The sequence below is a fragment of the Glossina fuscipes genome, unplaced genomic scaffold (assembly GCF_014805625.2).
Source record: "Glossina fuscipes isolate IAEA_lab_2018 unplaced genomic scaffold, Yale_Gfus_2 28, whole genome shotgun sequence".
Lineage (NCBI taxonomy): Eukaryota > Metazoa > Arthropoda > Insecta > Diptera > Glossinidae > Glossina > Glossina fuscipes.
This window is the reverse complement of record NW_023998423.1, coordinates 4,274,500-4,290,187: the sequence shown is the minus strand read 5'-3', so window position 1 is coordinate 4,290,187 and position 15,688 is coordinate 4,274,500. Positions and strand designations below refer to the sequence as shown.

The 15,688-nt window shown below is 34.3% G+C and overlaps 2 protein-coding genes and 1 long non-coding RNA gene across 3 annotated transcripts in view; 2 read left to right on the top strand and 1 right to left on the bottom strand.

Annotated features, from left to right (window-relative positions):
• LOC119636806 overlaps positions 1–8,792 on the top strand; it is a 29,260-nt gene extending 20,468 nt beyond the window's left edge. Inside the window, exon 3 of the long non-coding RNA XR_005247183.1 lies at positions 7,530–8,792. This is a non-coding gene — a long non-coding RNA (uncharacterized LOC119636806). The remainder of the gene's footprint in view (positions 1–7,529) is intronic.
• A 1,453-nt stretch (positions 8,793–10,245) lies between these two features.
• LOC119636805 (vacuolar protein sorting-associated protein 51 homolog) lies at positions 10,246–12,997 on the top strand. Its single transcript, XM_038032444.1, has 5 exons — positions 10,246–10,374; positions 10,444–11,829; positions 11,893–12,411; positions 12,546–12,658; positions 12,719–12,997. Exons 1-5 carry the CDS (start codon positions 10,291–10,293, stop codon positions 12,825–12,827), a joined length of 2,211 nt encoding a protein of 736 aa, XP_037888372.1. The 5' UTR covers positions 10,246–10,290; the 3' UTR covers positions 12,828–12,997.
• A 543-nt stretch (positions 12,998–13,540) lies between these two features.
• Positions 13,541–15,681, bottom strand: LOC119636291 (transcription factor grauzone-like). The gene is made up of 6 exons (XM_038031594.1): positions 15,569–15,681; positions 14,686–15,509; positions 14,330–14,627; positions 14,176–14,264; positions 13,923–14,120; positions 13,541–13,871 (listed from the first exon to the last, which is right to left on the bottom strand). The coding sequence occupies exons 1-6, from the start codon at positions 15,677–15,679 to the stop codon at positions 13,541–13,543; spliced, it is 1,851 nt and encodes a 616-aa protein (XP_037887522.1). The 5' UTR covers positions 15,680–15,681.
• Positions 15,682–15,688: the final 7 nt, after the last annotated feature.

The window sequence follows — 15,688 nt, the reverse complement described above, 5'->3', positions numbered from 1 at the left end:
TTTTTGGTTTTTTTTTTTTTTCTGCTTTTGCTTATTGTGGACGTTTGGAGAAAAACCTCTTATGTAAATGTCCCCAGTAACGTGATATAGCAATTAAGAATTTATTTATTTTGTAATAAAAAAAAGTGATTTGTGCGATATTGATGTTTTATGTAGTATGGATAATGTTTTGGTTTATCCTTATTATATGGTGTGCCGCGGTTTAGCCCTATGCTGCTCGGCTTCTGTGCGCCAAGTCTAGCCGTCTCATTTAGTGCCAATGTAGCTCGATAAGAGACGTTCCCTAACTATAAGCTTTATGCTTCAGGCGGATTTAACGCCTTTAATAAAATAGCGAGTTGATACGCTTTATTGAATTGATTGATAACAATTGATTTTATTCAATTCTTACCTGGCTATTTATACAGAAATTATTACACTAAATTATTCTAACGTAAACAGATAGCAATTGTTTTGATTAGGGCGCGTGGCATCGTATTGCATTACGAAATGCAATACCCAGCCAGTTGAAGTACGACAAAATTTTTGTTTTACTTTTTTTTTGTTACAGAATTATGCAAACTTAGCATAATTCTGTCGCACTTCAAAGTGGATGCATACGACGGTATGCGATCACACTACAATTTATTTATTTATTTATTTCATTTACACAATTGAAAGCCTGTTATAGATGAACAATATTTCGAGTGAGTGAATCTCTGAGTGGACCCAGGTAGTAATACATCGCGAGCAGGATTTTTTGTACTCCTAAGTAGACTTTGCGTGAGTGCAGTATGAGTGTAGTTAGAACGAATCGAAATCCAGTAGGAAAAGTTAAGATTTTGGTGAGACGGGTTGAAAAATGAGAATGTAGATAGAAGAGAGGTTATAAAGTTAGAAAGGTATTTGATGATTTTGATGAAGGCACTTAGCTCGTTCAGGTGACAGTAATCGTGAACACAAAAATTGTCAATTGTCAAAAGCGAAAGTACAGTCTGATACTGTCCCATCTTTTGCATTTGAAAATAAGATGTTCAGTGGATTTAGATATCGCAGGTGTCACCGGTAAATGGTCGGATCATTTTCTGATAGGGTTTGTCATAGGTATGATTGGTCACGAGTCTGTAGAGGTGTTTGATCTCTCAGAATGAGAAAAGAAAGTCCGGTAGTGATTTAAAGGACATGGATGCAAATAGTTTCTGGAAAAGATGATCCGCTTCTTCTCTTGCGATGTTAACGTATTTGAGATCCACGCGACAGTGGCTGCCGGCACAGTTGCAGAGAGGAAAGCTTAATTTCCACCAAAAATATATAGTTGAATTTGCGATAACAAAAAGTGTAATTGCATGGGATCTCATCATATACAGCTTCGATTTCAGCTGAACGTGAAGGGCTTTGCTCCTTTCAGGTCGATTAGCTCTTTCATCGTAAGTAACAGAGCTCTCTCAGACACCGGTAGCGTGAACAGAGATAACTCGTAAAATGTGGCCGGGGGTTGAGGGGGAGCAAATTCAATTTTTCGGATGTTAAACCGCGTCAACCAACAGCTTTGCTAGTGCCTTGAGTTTGATACTGTCATAAGCCTTGCTAATATCAAGGCACAACAAAACAACCTTCCTTTGTGTTGTTCTTTCAGCGTTGATTAACATGGAGGGGCCATTAATGCACATGTTGATCGAGTTTTGTTTTTCATATACGAAAAAAAAGGGCGGTATGACAAAATGGGCATTAAGTAAGACTTTCTTTAAATATCAAATTAATTGTTTTATTGTATAATTTCCAATTTATTTACATCAAATTTCTGTAACCACTTCTTTTGTAAACTCTCTTCTTTTTAAATATTTGAATATTAACAACTTTTTCTTAATGTATATTGTTTCGCAAAAGCTTCTTTACACGCGAACTTTAAAAAGATCTCTCACATTAGTTGCTGTTAATCTTTTGTCCTTTTTTTTCTTTCTTTGCACTTGAAGGCTCAATTTTAAAAATAGTTTTATTTATCCGCTTTTAGACCAAGCTCGCGGACACGTCCGCACCTCAGCAGAGGCCAAGTAATTCTCCCATCTATCCTCGAAAACAAAACACAGACAGACTTCTCATCCCTGCTCAATTCTTCTCTTCTTCTTATTATTGCTCTCTATAGCGGCTTGGGGCTACTCTCGCTAAAGCAAGCAAAATCCCGCAAGATCATGCGATTTTGCTTATTCTTGTAAAATCAAAAGAAATAAAAATAATACCGCAAAATCACATGATTTTGCCCATCTTAATGAAAGGGAGAAGAAGAAAAGAACAAAACAATAATATCCCGCAAGATCTAGCGATTTATAAACGGTACCACACAAAATCACACGATTTTGCCTAACGGCATGCCGTTATTGCGATACTTGCGGTTGACACAGACCGACAGACACTCTACCCAAGGTTTGTTCGCGGCCGTTACAATTGTTATTTCGCTATAATTCCATTCCGTAAGAATTTTGTTGACCTCTTGATGAATATCTTTAACATTCTTAGCCGTGGAAACAGAGGGGAGAGTAGAGAAGTTGCCGTCTTATTTATTTAAATCAAAGTATTCATAGTACTTCTGAGAGCTCGGAACTCTTTGAAGGAAATGTTTTCAATCGTCATCATCTTATTGGATTCTTCTTGTTTCTTCCTTGTCGGACTATAGTTTACTAAGTGTATTGTGGGTGGAAGAGCCACACGGGGAACATTTAATGGTGTTGCATTCTTTATTAAATGTCGAGGAGCTTCCACATTTTAGACAGAGTGAGTTTTAAGCTTTGCAGAAAAGCCAAAGTGACTACAATTACAGTATTGTCGCAAAGTCGGTTTAAAAAAGCTGACTTGTAGTGTAGTGACATCAGTCAAAATTAAAGCTTCTTGTGTTTAGTTGTTTATTTTAAAGTCTTTATTTATATCTTTGCTTATTAATTCTTGCTTATATTCTAAGTTACTTCTGACCAAACTGAGGTATGGTCAGTATCTTATATAATAAATAATTTAATGCTAACTTAAGCAATTAATACAATTAAAGTACGTTATTACTAGAATTACGACTAATGCGGGTTACAACTAAATTAGGTTAGGTGTCACATTATGTTGAAATGTAAATCGCGGTAGAGTGCGACAGATCGACAATGCTACAGTAGAAGGCAATAGTTGAAGCACATAGTTTTTCGAATTGATTTACCTTTAAAGGCGACTTTAATAGCCTTGGTTGGGGCATGTGTCGTATTGTTGTCATAGGATTTGCGATACAACCTCGTTACTGAACGGATCGGAATCGATGAGGAAGTCACACACACCTTCCCACAGTCTTCTATTTTCCTTTTTTTTTTCTTTGTTTCTAAGATATCAATATACATTATTGCCATAAGGCAGTTTTTTTGTTTTTTTTTCTCTCTAAAACCTGTTCGACATTCCATATTGCGTTATTATTTGTTTTAATGCCTACTAAAATTATTATCACACGATTACGAGGAATAAATAAAACATTTCAAATACTAAAAATTTGGGATTAAGCCTTTTTTTCTATTTCCTTGCACTTTATCTTCTTGCGACTGCTCGCTTCAGTACTTAAAACTCGACTTCTTAATGAAATTATGATTATAGTCGATGGGGGTATCCCGCAAAATGCCAAATCTTTCATTGAAAGATGTGGGAACGTAGTATACCTTTAAGTTTTTCTGTGCAGTCATTATTTTAAATAAAATTGCTAGCAATGGAATTGATAACCGCTTCTCTCGGCTGAGTGATGTTTGATTTAACCGTTTGATTTCGTAGAGATAATGTTGACCTCTTGCTTGCCATGGCTGTCGAATTAAAAAGAAGCTTGGCCTACCATTGCTAATCGTTTTCTCATGACTTTTACACCAGCTAAATTAAAATTCTTAACGTGTTCGTAAAAAGCTAGATCAGAGGAGATCGTTGATTGTCGCTATTCGGGCATGTTTCAATGAAAACTTACTTATTACGCGACATTTTAGGATCAAATAGATTCTTCTTCTATGGTGTTTGGTTATCGAACCGGGGAGAGAGGAGGAGTTTGAATCAGGCATCTCAATTTGATGATCACTGGCAGCGAACGGAAAAGTGTTGTTTTGACCTTCGAAATGATGTTTGAGTTGAGCTTTTTCAGTGGCATATAAAGGGGAAGGAAGAATTTTTTTTAGAACAAGCGAATGTTTCCACACAGGGTTATCAGGTTATAAATTCTTGCTTGTTGCTGCTTTCTTTTTTGCACAATTAAATTTTCTTTGGTTTGTTGATATTTCATTTTTTTTAATATTTCGTTTTCGCTCAGTTGTTTGCAAGTAAACCATTTTGCTTGAAGTTTATTTTGTTTTCAATCTACAGCTGTTTTCTTTTACAACCAATACTAGCTCAGTGCAACCAATACTAATGTTAAACGCAAGCTGTTTTGCTTTCGCGTAATTCAGCAAGTATGGGAGAATTTAAAATACATTGCTAAGAAATATTTAATATTTTTCCGGAAATCCCAAATCTAGTATATTCCAACTAATGGATTGTAATTTGATATTTTTAAAGGGCATCATTAAATTTTATTTTGATTCTTTTCATTTTTGTTTGCTTTTTTTTGATACACTTCATGCAAGTGATGTCTATGTGATACACTTGCTCACGCTGCATGACTATGGCGACCGCGTCACTGCCTATGACGTAGGTAGCTTTTGGAAGGGCATGTAGAGAAAGAAAGAGTCTACTACTACTCCTCGGAGACATTAGAAAAAATTATGGAATTGTACCTAGGCAAATTAGTTGCCATCTCTCTAATTGAATGCGCACTAAAAGTTTGCTGCCCATAAAACGATGCCTTGGCAGGCATTATTGAGCTAGGGTCTAGGGCTAGGGTGAAAATAATCATTACGGGGGCTCCCAAGGCTGGCCTCCTTATCCATTCTACATTTTTGCGACGTGCGTTAAAGTCATGCTTACGAGCTAAACATGCAGGGGCGTAAGACTATTGCATTGCGCACATTCACATTCCGTGTGTCTTCGAGCATCGTGGCCTTAAGCCTTCAAGGTGGTGCATCCACATTAAACTCTTCTAGAGACATCTGTATATACAGCTAGAAATATCTTGTATATGCACACACTTGTATATGGACTTACGCTTCTTTATGTCATTATTATAAACCTGAGCAATCAATACCTGAAAACAATAAAGACCATTCCAAATAGTTTAATAAATTGATGTAATCTTCTCTGATTTGCGACTATACTTTCCTTCGATATATCTTTCGATACCGGTTGCATTCTAGAAAGCAATTAAAAGCCTATTTAGTAATGTAATTATATTGAAAAGGTTTTTTAGGTAAATCAACATAGATTGAGTAAATTTTACTAATTAATCCGCTGTATTTATTTCAATTTATAAAAAAAAAAAAAAATTTTATTAAATTAAATTTTCTTAGAAAAATTAATTTAAAAAAATATAAATTATAATAATATATAGTAATGTTGTGAAAGAATATTGAAATAATTGAAAAATTATTATATTATAAGAAAATTTGGTTTATTGTATATTTGGTATCAGGACTTATTAAATAGATTTGAATTATTTAAAAATCGCGAATTTTAAAAAGTTAATAAATTATTAACGTTGATGTAATAAAACTACTAGTTGATAAAAATTTATTAGAAATGACATGTTATTCGTTTTTAAAGGTATTTAGTGTTTTAAGAAGTTAGTTTAGTAATAAGAGTAATTTTACAATTTGTGGGATTAGCTATAAAGTAAATAGTTAAAAGTGAAATTGTTAATAAAAAAATGTAATCTTAGAATTAACTAAAGTGTTATAATTCCTATAATTAATAGTTTATTTATTGAATTTTAATTATTTATTAAAATCTCTTATTTTATTTATTTCCTATATATCTATCTATTTTATTTATATAATTAAAGTAATAATGATAAAATTAGTATAATTATTTGTACAAATAAAAAAAATTGATAAGTTCGGCAAAAATTTTATTAATTACTTAAAAAAAAAAAGCGTGCTTTTAAATTTATTTAAAGTTTGGCCTACTGTATGATTGATTTAATGGCCAAAGTATATTGATTGTGCAAAAGTATCGTAGTAGTAAATTCATAAATGTGTTTTTTAGGTATGGATATATCTTTATTGAACCCGTACATAAGACACTCTTAGAGTATTTACATGTTCTTAGAATATTGTAGTGTGATCCCATATCCAAAGAATTATGCCAAAATAAAAATGAACCATGGAATTGTGAAAGAAAATCAAGCACAAATTCCGCCCTTCAAAAGTATTGAACTACAATTCGGGAAAGCGCATTGAACAACACAAATAAAGAATGCAATTATGACAGCCGACTATATTACTTTTGTCTTTTGTGTTAATAAAAATAAAATTATTTTGTGAACTTTTATGTTAAGTAATTTTAGGCGAAACTATGAATAAGGAAATAGTATATAAACCAGAGATATTTGTGAATAAACTCTTATTCTTGATATCATCTTTACCCGCGTTTTTTTTTCTTTTCTTTACTGTATACTTTCCCGAATTGTCCTTTAGCAAATTCAAGAGTCTTATCGCGTTTCGAAGCCGAGCATGTTGAGACAAAGCATAATTTTCTTAAGTCCATATAACGGTTGCCAAAAACAAAACAAAGCAATAGGTGAACAAATTAAACGTCAACTATTAAATCTTTACCATAAGCTATATGTTGATATTGAATTACTTCCCAACTCAATGGTAACGCGCAGAAATAAGTATAATGCCCAAACCACATAAACTAGGAAAAGTTGTAAGACCATGTAGATCAGTTAATTCAATGGTAGCATATTTTTAAATATATGAGAAGGAGTACATCTGTAAAAATTATTTCCAGTTCTAGAGCAAAAACTTATTATTCCTGACCATCAGCTCGGTTTAGAGCAACGTCGGCGTTGGTTCGTAAATCAGATAAGCCATTGAAAGAACATGTTATTATGTTGTTACGTTCCTATTGGTATGGGAAAGCTCTTCGATCGAGTCTCGAACAACTTCAAACTTGGAATATTTCTTCAAACTCTTATGTATTTGCGACATAAATTTTATGTGCAAAACAAACATATCTATGAGAGACATAAAATTCAATATGGGTTTCCCCTAAAAAGTGTTGTAACTCCAATACTTCATACAATTTTCCGATCACTGATAATAATTGAAATGCGACATACTTGAGAACATGAGGAAAATAAAAATTTGTCTGTAACGATTGTAAAACCAATCCCTAACTTTATTACAGTTTAAAGAAAGGACCCCATCCTTACCATCGACCTTTTTTTGCTCAACACAATGAATCATCTATTGATCTTCTTCTTCTTCTTCTGTTAGTTAGCAATGGCCTAACATAGTTACCGGCTTTAACATCGGCTACTCATATCAACGCCCCGCGTAATAAGGGGCGTTGTTTCAAACCAGGAAAAAAGGAATTTTTATTGAATCCAACATTCTTGCAAGAGAGTGGATAAGATCAGCTGCCTGCACTTATTTAATTTTTGAATTATTGTTTTCCAGGGACCACGACGTGCGTCGAATAGCCAACAGACTTGACTGGTGGATTGTACCGATACTCTTCTTATCGTCAATAGGAGCGTTTGTGGCGTAAATCTAGAAGACCTGTGAGTGATGGCTGCATGGGCGTCGACTTAAATCGTAGTTTCGAATAGCTATGGGGACGTAAGCAGTTGGTTATTTTTAATCGTTGGAACATGTTTCCAATAACAGAAACTATTTAAGAATTAAAACATGATCCTTGCTCAAGTCAATATTGTGGCACACTCACCCTCTATCTGAACCAGAAGTTGAACGGTTAACAAGGTTTATTAATAGTAATATTCTGGAAGGTTCTATTAAGATTTATATAGCATTACATTCGACGCCATAAGCTGTACTTTTGCCTTGGATACATACGAGAGAACTGCCTGCGGATTACGACCGATTGATGTATGTGGCGAAGGCTTTCGCAGATGTTGTGTTTTGGCGATTTTGCACTAAATACAGATATGGAACCAGTGCAAATATTTTAAGTATGATAAATAGTTTATCTGGTGAAGCTATACCAATAGCCTTCACGATTGAATTGCCCGGTGGACGCACAAAACCAAAACAATGAAGCGATTTTACATTTGTGCTTAGAGCTTTCGGATGGTTTGGTTGGAATGATTGATGCTATTAAAGCACTTGAAATTATTTAAACGACCGTTTAAAACTGAAGAATGCACACTTTTGTGATTGGAAGACAAATAATTTAAAATAATAATTCAATGAAAAATAAATGAAGAAATGAAAGAAATGAAACTAAAATAGGAAAAAGTTGTGCATGGTTTCAACACTCTGACTTTTGTAACGTGCGCGGGTGCAGGGTGAACGGGGTCCGTCTGTCTGCTAATCATATTACTGCTTTATGAAAGATTAATATGAAATCTGCTTCTTGCTGCTTTCCATAATTCCAGTTTTGATAGATAGAATGGAAAAAAAGGTAAACACTAGCAATGTTGAGATAGGGATTGATGGAAAGAGACAGGGCGTTCGAGGTTCGTCTGTGTTCGTCAGTCAGTTCATTAATTCGGTTTTTTCTCTTTGAACGGCGAGGATGTGTAAGTTTCTTGTGGCAAGAAGCTTATGCGATTTTTGTATGAAGTGAAGGACGAACGGACAGTTTGGCCGGTAACAGACATGTAATCAATTACAGAAAAAGACAAGCAAAAACATGATCGAGCAAAATGAATACAAGTACGTATGAAAGAAAGGTTTTGTAGAATTTTTATTCAATATGAAATCTTTATGGCTATAACGCACAAATACATATAAACAGAAACTTAGTAAGGGAGTTCTAGATTAACCCTTTGACACAATTATACAAAACGGTAAATACCGTAAAAAGAAGACAAAGTAAAATATGAAATGAATGCATTTTTCGTTCCGATGTATATAGAGAGAATTAAGTGCGATAAATTGATGTAATAAATTTAGTTGGATTTATTTGCTTGCTAGTCTAAGCGAAGAATAAATTCAGCAATTTTTTCTTTATTTTTTTTATACAAAAAAAAAAAAAATAATAAAATAAATAAACTTGTAAGGTTCTTAAAAATTCAAATTATTCTTTGCGTGCTTTCTGTATAAAATGCGGCCGGACGTAAGTATGTGGCATCGTTCCTTTATTTTTAAAAAACTCCTGACCCCCCTCCTTCTTCACTTGGGTTTGTAGACGCTTTTTAATGGCTGAGTTTTATCAAACGACATTGGAGGAATACAGCTTTGCGGAAATTCATTGCGAACAAAGAAAGTGAATCCTTCAAACAGCTGTGAAAATAAAGAAGAAAAAGGGTCGTTAAGGAATGACATATGGCTGTATATCACAGGAATTTGGCGCAGTTATCCAGCAAAGTTATAATATATTTTAACCGTTGCAGATAAAACAAAATGCGTATTTGAATTATTAAAACTTGTGTGTTGGGAGGTTTAGCTGTGTTAACAGACGGAAATGCATACTTATTGAACAGACGCGCATACCAGTACAAAAAAGGAAGAGTATGTTCAGAAACAATTTATGCGTTTTTTTACATATAAATTTTTAATTTTTTTTGTTGCAATGTTATGAGTTTGTTTGAATCAAAATAAGGCCCTTCCGAATGACATCGCAATATGTATATGATGCATATATGTATCATAAATGATGTTTTTGTAGGCTGATCTTTTGGAATTAGATACAGGCGTCCGTTTTGGAGTATTAAAATTTTTGCTATGGTTTTTATAACAAATTAAGGAATCAATGCTTACGCAACGTTGCACAATATATAGACGAGCAAGAACTGCAAGAAAAATTTTCTGAGGACGTATTAAGGTCTTTAATAATAAAAGACTTGAATGAAGGTGACAACCAACATATATTAGCAGAACTAACAGTTTATTTCCGGTAACTAATAAATCTAACTATTTAAAGACTACTAAAAGACTTCACGCGACAATGTCGCTTTGGTGGTAACAAGATATTAATGAAAGATAAACAATCGGTGCCTTATTTTTTTTATCGTTTTTAGATAGCTAACAAAATGTCAATTGCATTTAAACCGCAAAACAATAAACGGTTTCCACACATCGTTACCAATTTTCGATTGTTGATTTGCTGAATAGAAGAAGAGGAAGGAAAAGCTTAAACTGTAAATCTGGCATCTCAAATAACAATAAGTATCATTGCCTAGTGAGTGTTTCAAATAAATAAACAATATTTTCCATAAGAATAAAAGTGATTTTAGCCAATATATAACTTTTTATAATGTCGGAAAAGATTGGTAATCCTTACATGGATATGGACAGCGGTAGTTTTGATGCTGAAACATATCTTGAAAAACTGCTTAAAGTAAATGATTCATAACTTTCAATAGCATCAATGTTTTTTTTTGATTACTTGGACTCTTCCCTTATTCAGGATTGTTCCCTTAAACAAATAATGGATACAGAAGCAGCTGTCGTTAAAGATACGCAAACGCTTCACTCGGATATGCAAACCTTGGTTTATGAGAACTATAATAAGTTCATTTCAGCTACCGATACTATACGAAAAATGAAAAACGATTTTAAACAAATGGAAACTGATATGAATTTGTTAAAGGATAAAATGTCTACAATAACTAGTTTTAGTGAACAAATCACCGGTACTTTGCAGGGTACCAGATCTCAATTGTGTAAATTATCTGAGAAACATTCATTATTAAAACGTTTACAATTTCTGTCCTCATTGCCGGCTAAACTGAAAGCTTTAATTGAGGAGAAAAATTATGCGCAGGCTGTTCAAGATTACACACACGCCCAAAAAGTGTTTAAACAATACGGTTATCAGCCCTCTTTTGAAGGAATACAAAGTGATTGTGATTCCATCATTCACAATTTAAAGAAAAAATTAAGGCAGGAATTTCAAACGGGAAAATCTGCGCAAATGCTAACTGAAATAGGGGAATTGTTACTGCAGCTCGATGAACGTGCCCCCGATATGGCCACCGAAATGCTGAATTGCGCCTCCAAACGTCTGCATGATCAAATTGTTATGCTCCAAGATCAAACCGAACGAGATATGATAGAATTTGTTGACATGGGCATAGAAGGATTCCTTAATGATCTTACTCTAGTTATAACATCTTACTATGATATGTTTGTGGCCAAACACTATGAAAATGAACGAGATGATTTTCAAGAGCAGGCTTTGAAGGATCTTAATACATTTCTAAATCTGAATATAGACATATATTTAAATTTAGTCCAAGATCGTGTCGAATCTGATATAGGTTTTGGTGACACTCAAGTAATGCTCAGAGCTTTAGATCGTTTACATCGCCGTCTTTTGGCAATGCGTAATATATGTCGCGGCATTGACATTCAACGCAATACACTAGATATAATTATAAACGCCGCCCATCAACTTTGTGAGGCTCATCAAAAAAACCTGAAGGATCATTTCGCAGACAGTTTAAGCTCTGTACGTTTATCGTTAGTGTCAGCGAAGAGTGATTCAGCTACAGGTTCCAGTCTAAACGATTTGATTACTAACTTATATGTTTCATTAATAGAGAAAGTTAAAGGAATTCTGCAGGATTTGTTAGTATTCCTGCAGACAGAATGGTCATTTAATATTAAATCGGGATATAAAGGTACCTTATGTGTAGAAAGTATTAGAGAGAATTTATTAATTGGTTTCTTGAGGCATATTGCGAAAGTGATGAATTCATTTGGTGATACTTCAAGTTCAAGCCCACCTAACTTGTTACTGGTTCTTTCGAAAACATGCTTAGAAATGGAGCAGAATGGTGTACACGTTTTGGTAAGTAACCATATGACTTGTGGCAAGATTTGTCTCCTGATTGATTTATTGGTTCTTTCTCAGATTACTCTAGTAGACGATTTATATGAAATCGATTCGGAAAATAGTGCGACATTAACTCACGAAACTGAGATTTGTTCCGAAATGCGCGAAACGGCTCAATCGCTATTAGATACATTCGTACGTCTACAAGGATTAAATATCTCACAAATGTTACGCAAAAGCGTTGAAACTCGCGATTGGCTTAATTGTTTAGAACCTCGTACGGTTCGAGCGGTAATGAAACGTGTGGTCGAAGAATTGGCGACCATCGAAAATGTTGTAGCCAGCTTATATGATTATACTGGAACTGCACGAACCCATGAGGCCAGCAGTGATTCGAGTCGTAAGACACATTTTAGCAACTTAACAAATTCCAAGCAGCAATTCCGTTCAAATTGGTCCAATTACACACCATCGCAATTAGAACCCAGTTATGTGTCCAATATCCACCGTTTGTTTTCAGAAAAAATTGACATTTTTACTTCTGTGGAATTCTCGAAAGTGTCGATAGTTACCGGTATTATAAAAATTAGTTTGAAGGTAAGTTTTTATATTAACTTAACTTTCGTAACACGGAAATCCCATCTTCGGTTGTGTGAGCACAATTAAAGACATTAGATTATCATCCCTTCTGATTTATATTATAGTAGTTCTTGTTTGCAAACGATTTACAGACTTTACTCGAATGCGTCCGACTACGCACCTTTAGCAAATTCGGCTTGCAACAAATCCAGGTTGATACTCATTACCTACAAATGAACTTATGGCGTTTTGTTAAAGATGAAAAGTAAGTTGAATAAATTTAAAAATAAATGTATTTTCCGTTTTCATTTATAACATTTTGTAGCTTATTAAATTTTCTTCTGGAGGAAATTCTGGGCTCTGCTGTTCATCGTTGCCTTGAATCTACCCTCATGGAGCCCAATGCAGTCGAGATTATCTGTGAACGGGGTTAGTAGATACTTTTGACCTCTCTCTGTCTATCTAAAGGACTAAAATTCTGTGCAATATTCCGATTTTCTTTATTAGTTTAAACTATTCAATATCTTTTCTTTTTTAAACCATGCTTAGCGTAACGGATTAATAAAAAGAGTAATACTTGATCTATAATTCGCTTGCGGATATTATCTTTAGTCGGGTTTTATCATCGGTTATTGTGGGCAATTCTGCCAATCGCAATCAATACATTGTTAATGGATAAATAAGAAAGTCTTTTAAAGGTTTCAATTTATCTCTTTTTGAACATTTTTTACTTGGAAATACCGTTTACATATCGTTATAGGCAGGCGATTAAAACCAATACGCACGCGCACTTGTTTGGTTCCTATTTTCTTTATGTGACTTCGAAAGTTTACGGACAACAACTTGATGCGTTCACGTTGTTTGAAATTTATCAAAAATATTTCTAGTTATTACAAGCAGATTGTTATTAAAAATGGAACGAATCAGTAAAAACACTTGTCTATCATGTAACATAAGCTGCTTATGCTTTCTAAGTTAATCGTTGAACAGAAATTAAAGTATCGTAAAGCTACGAAGAGACTTGTTTTAAAAGTGGGCTCAGCACAGAAACACCAGTTACCATAAACTGTCTATTGCAAATTAAGACACCGGCTATTGTCGATGTTACTAAACGATTTCGATTTTATTTTTATTTTTTTCATATTATTCAATGGTCGCCTGAAGAGTGAGTATAATTCGGGTGCGTAAGCATCGTTGTGGACGCATTTTCTTGCGATGTAGATGTGTATTGATAAGGGAATGGAAAATTTTCATGGAAAGAGGAGACCTTGCTATCGAAAGTACGTGTAGTATTATGAACACAAAGTTTATCTTGGCGGCAAATATCACAAACATTAGAATCTTTCGAGCCCGCAAGACTTTTTTCATGACCCAGTATATGATGTTGAAAAGCTGCAACTCCACATATAACTTCCGCGCATGTGTCGCATAGACATTGCTCTTTAATATGAGCCGTTAATTCACCTGCAGTGTTGAACCTAAACGGACCACTATGAACGAAATTGTTTTCAAATTGATAAACAGCTTACTTTCTACTGCAGCTTTTGCAAGTATTTGTGGGATCACCATGAGCAACCACTTTATGTAATTGTAACAAGTATACGGTAACAAATTTGTTAGAACATTGTGAACATGCAAAAGGTTTATCTTCCTTCTTTTGATGAATCATAAGAAAATGATTACGCATGGACTTACGGTCCGGAAAAACAAGACTACATTTCTCACATCTAGAAAAAAAAAAAACGATTATTTAACGTTTTCCTTAAAAATGTATTTACTTGCTTGTAACAAGCAGGGTTTAGGTGTGTGCGTATATGCTCAGCAAGTAAGCCACGTTCAAAAAATTTTCTATTGCAACATCTCATATAACCCTTCATTAATAAAATTAAATATTTAAGGATTTTAAAGATCATGTAAATGAAATAAATTAAGATACCTTCATATTATGCTCAACACGCATATGGCCTTTAAGAGCTGTGAAATTTTCCACCTCTACACTACATAACTCGCAATGCAACGGCATAAACTTGGCGATCTCTTCGTCAACAGCCAGACAAGCATTTTTGTGATCGCTATGGCCCACTAGCTCATGTTGCCGCAGCAAATACATTCTAACAAACTTCTTTGGACATCGAGAACAAGAAAACATTTTATCTTCGTCTTTTTGATGTTTGATTAGCAAATGATTGCGCATAGAATTGCGATCGGCAAAAACACGATTACATGGTTCGCATCTAAATGGAAAGGACGGAAGTAAAGTCAGTTTAATTGAAAAACTCTCACATTTCTCACTTCAGACTGTCAGGATTTGAATGCTGTCGTATATGGTCAATTAGCAAAAATCGCGACGAAAATCTCCTATGACAACATCGGGCGTAACCTTTGATTTTATGTTCGGTGAGCATATGACTTTGAAGAGCGCTAAAGTTTGCAACTTCCAACTTGCATCGCTCACATTGTAGTTTCATAAACTTAGCGATCTCCTCATCGATAGCCAAACTTTTGGGATCTTCAAGGGGTTTTTTCACTTTTGTCTTTTTTGAATCATTGTTTTCGTTTTTTCTCAATTTTCTTGTACATTTTTCATTTGCATTCCGTGGTAATTTGGGCGAAGCATGTTTCATTCTAATCGTTCTTGCAGACTTGACAGATTTTTCCTTTTTTGATAGTTTAGTACTTTCTCTTTTGCTGCCAATTTTTGTTTCCTCGCTATTAAATGGGTCGCCATCGTCATCATCAAATTTTTCATCTTTGTAATTAATGACATTCCTAACTTCTTCCGCAGCATTAGTGCTAAAACGTTTGTCATTGAAATCGTTTTCTTTTAAAAGTAATGATGGATTATTATCCGCCTCATCTATTGGCATCTCGAAAGGATCCTCATCATTGGATTCGTTCAAATCATCATTGGGCTCAAGTTTATTTGAAAAAGGAATCGATTGAATCATAACATTTTCTATGGAATGCTCTACATTATTGTTTTCTAGTTTCACTACGACATTCTCGCCTAAATTGCTCTGAGCTTTCTCAACACTTTTATAGAACTCATGGAAATCAGAGACTTTAAGCCAACAATTATTACAAATTACTGTTGATATTTGATCGTTTTGTTGGAGCTGCAGAACAGAAGAAAACTTTTTTATTTTCTTTGCGGAAATAGTCGAAAATTATTTACCTCAAACCAAAAATATTTTGCAATTATTGAGGCCATATCCAGTTTGGACTCCGCCGCATCAAAGACGCTTTTAAATTCATTAACTTCTTTCAAACACAAGCGACAAATCATTCTTAGTTC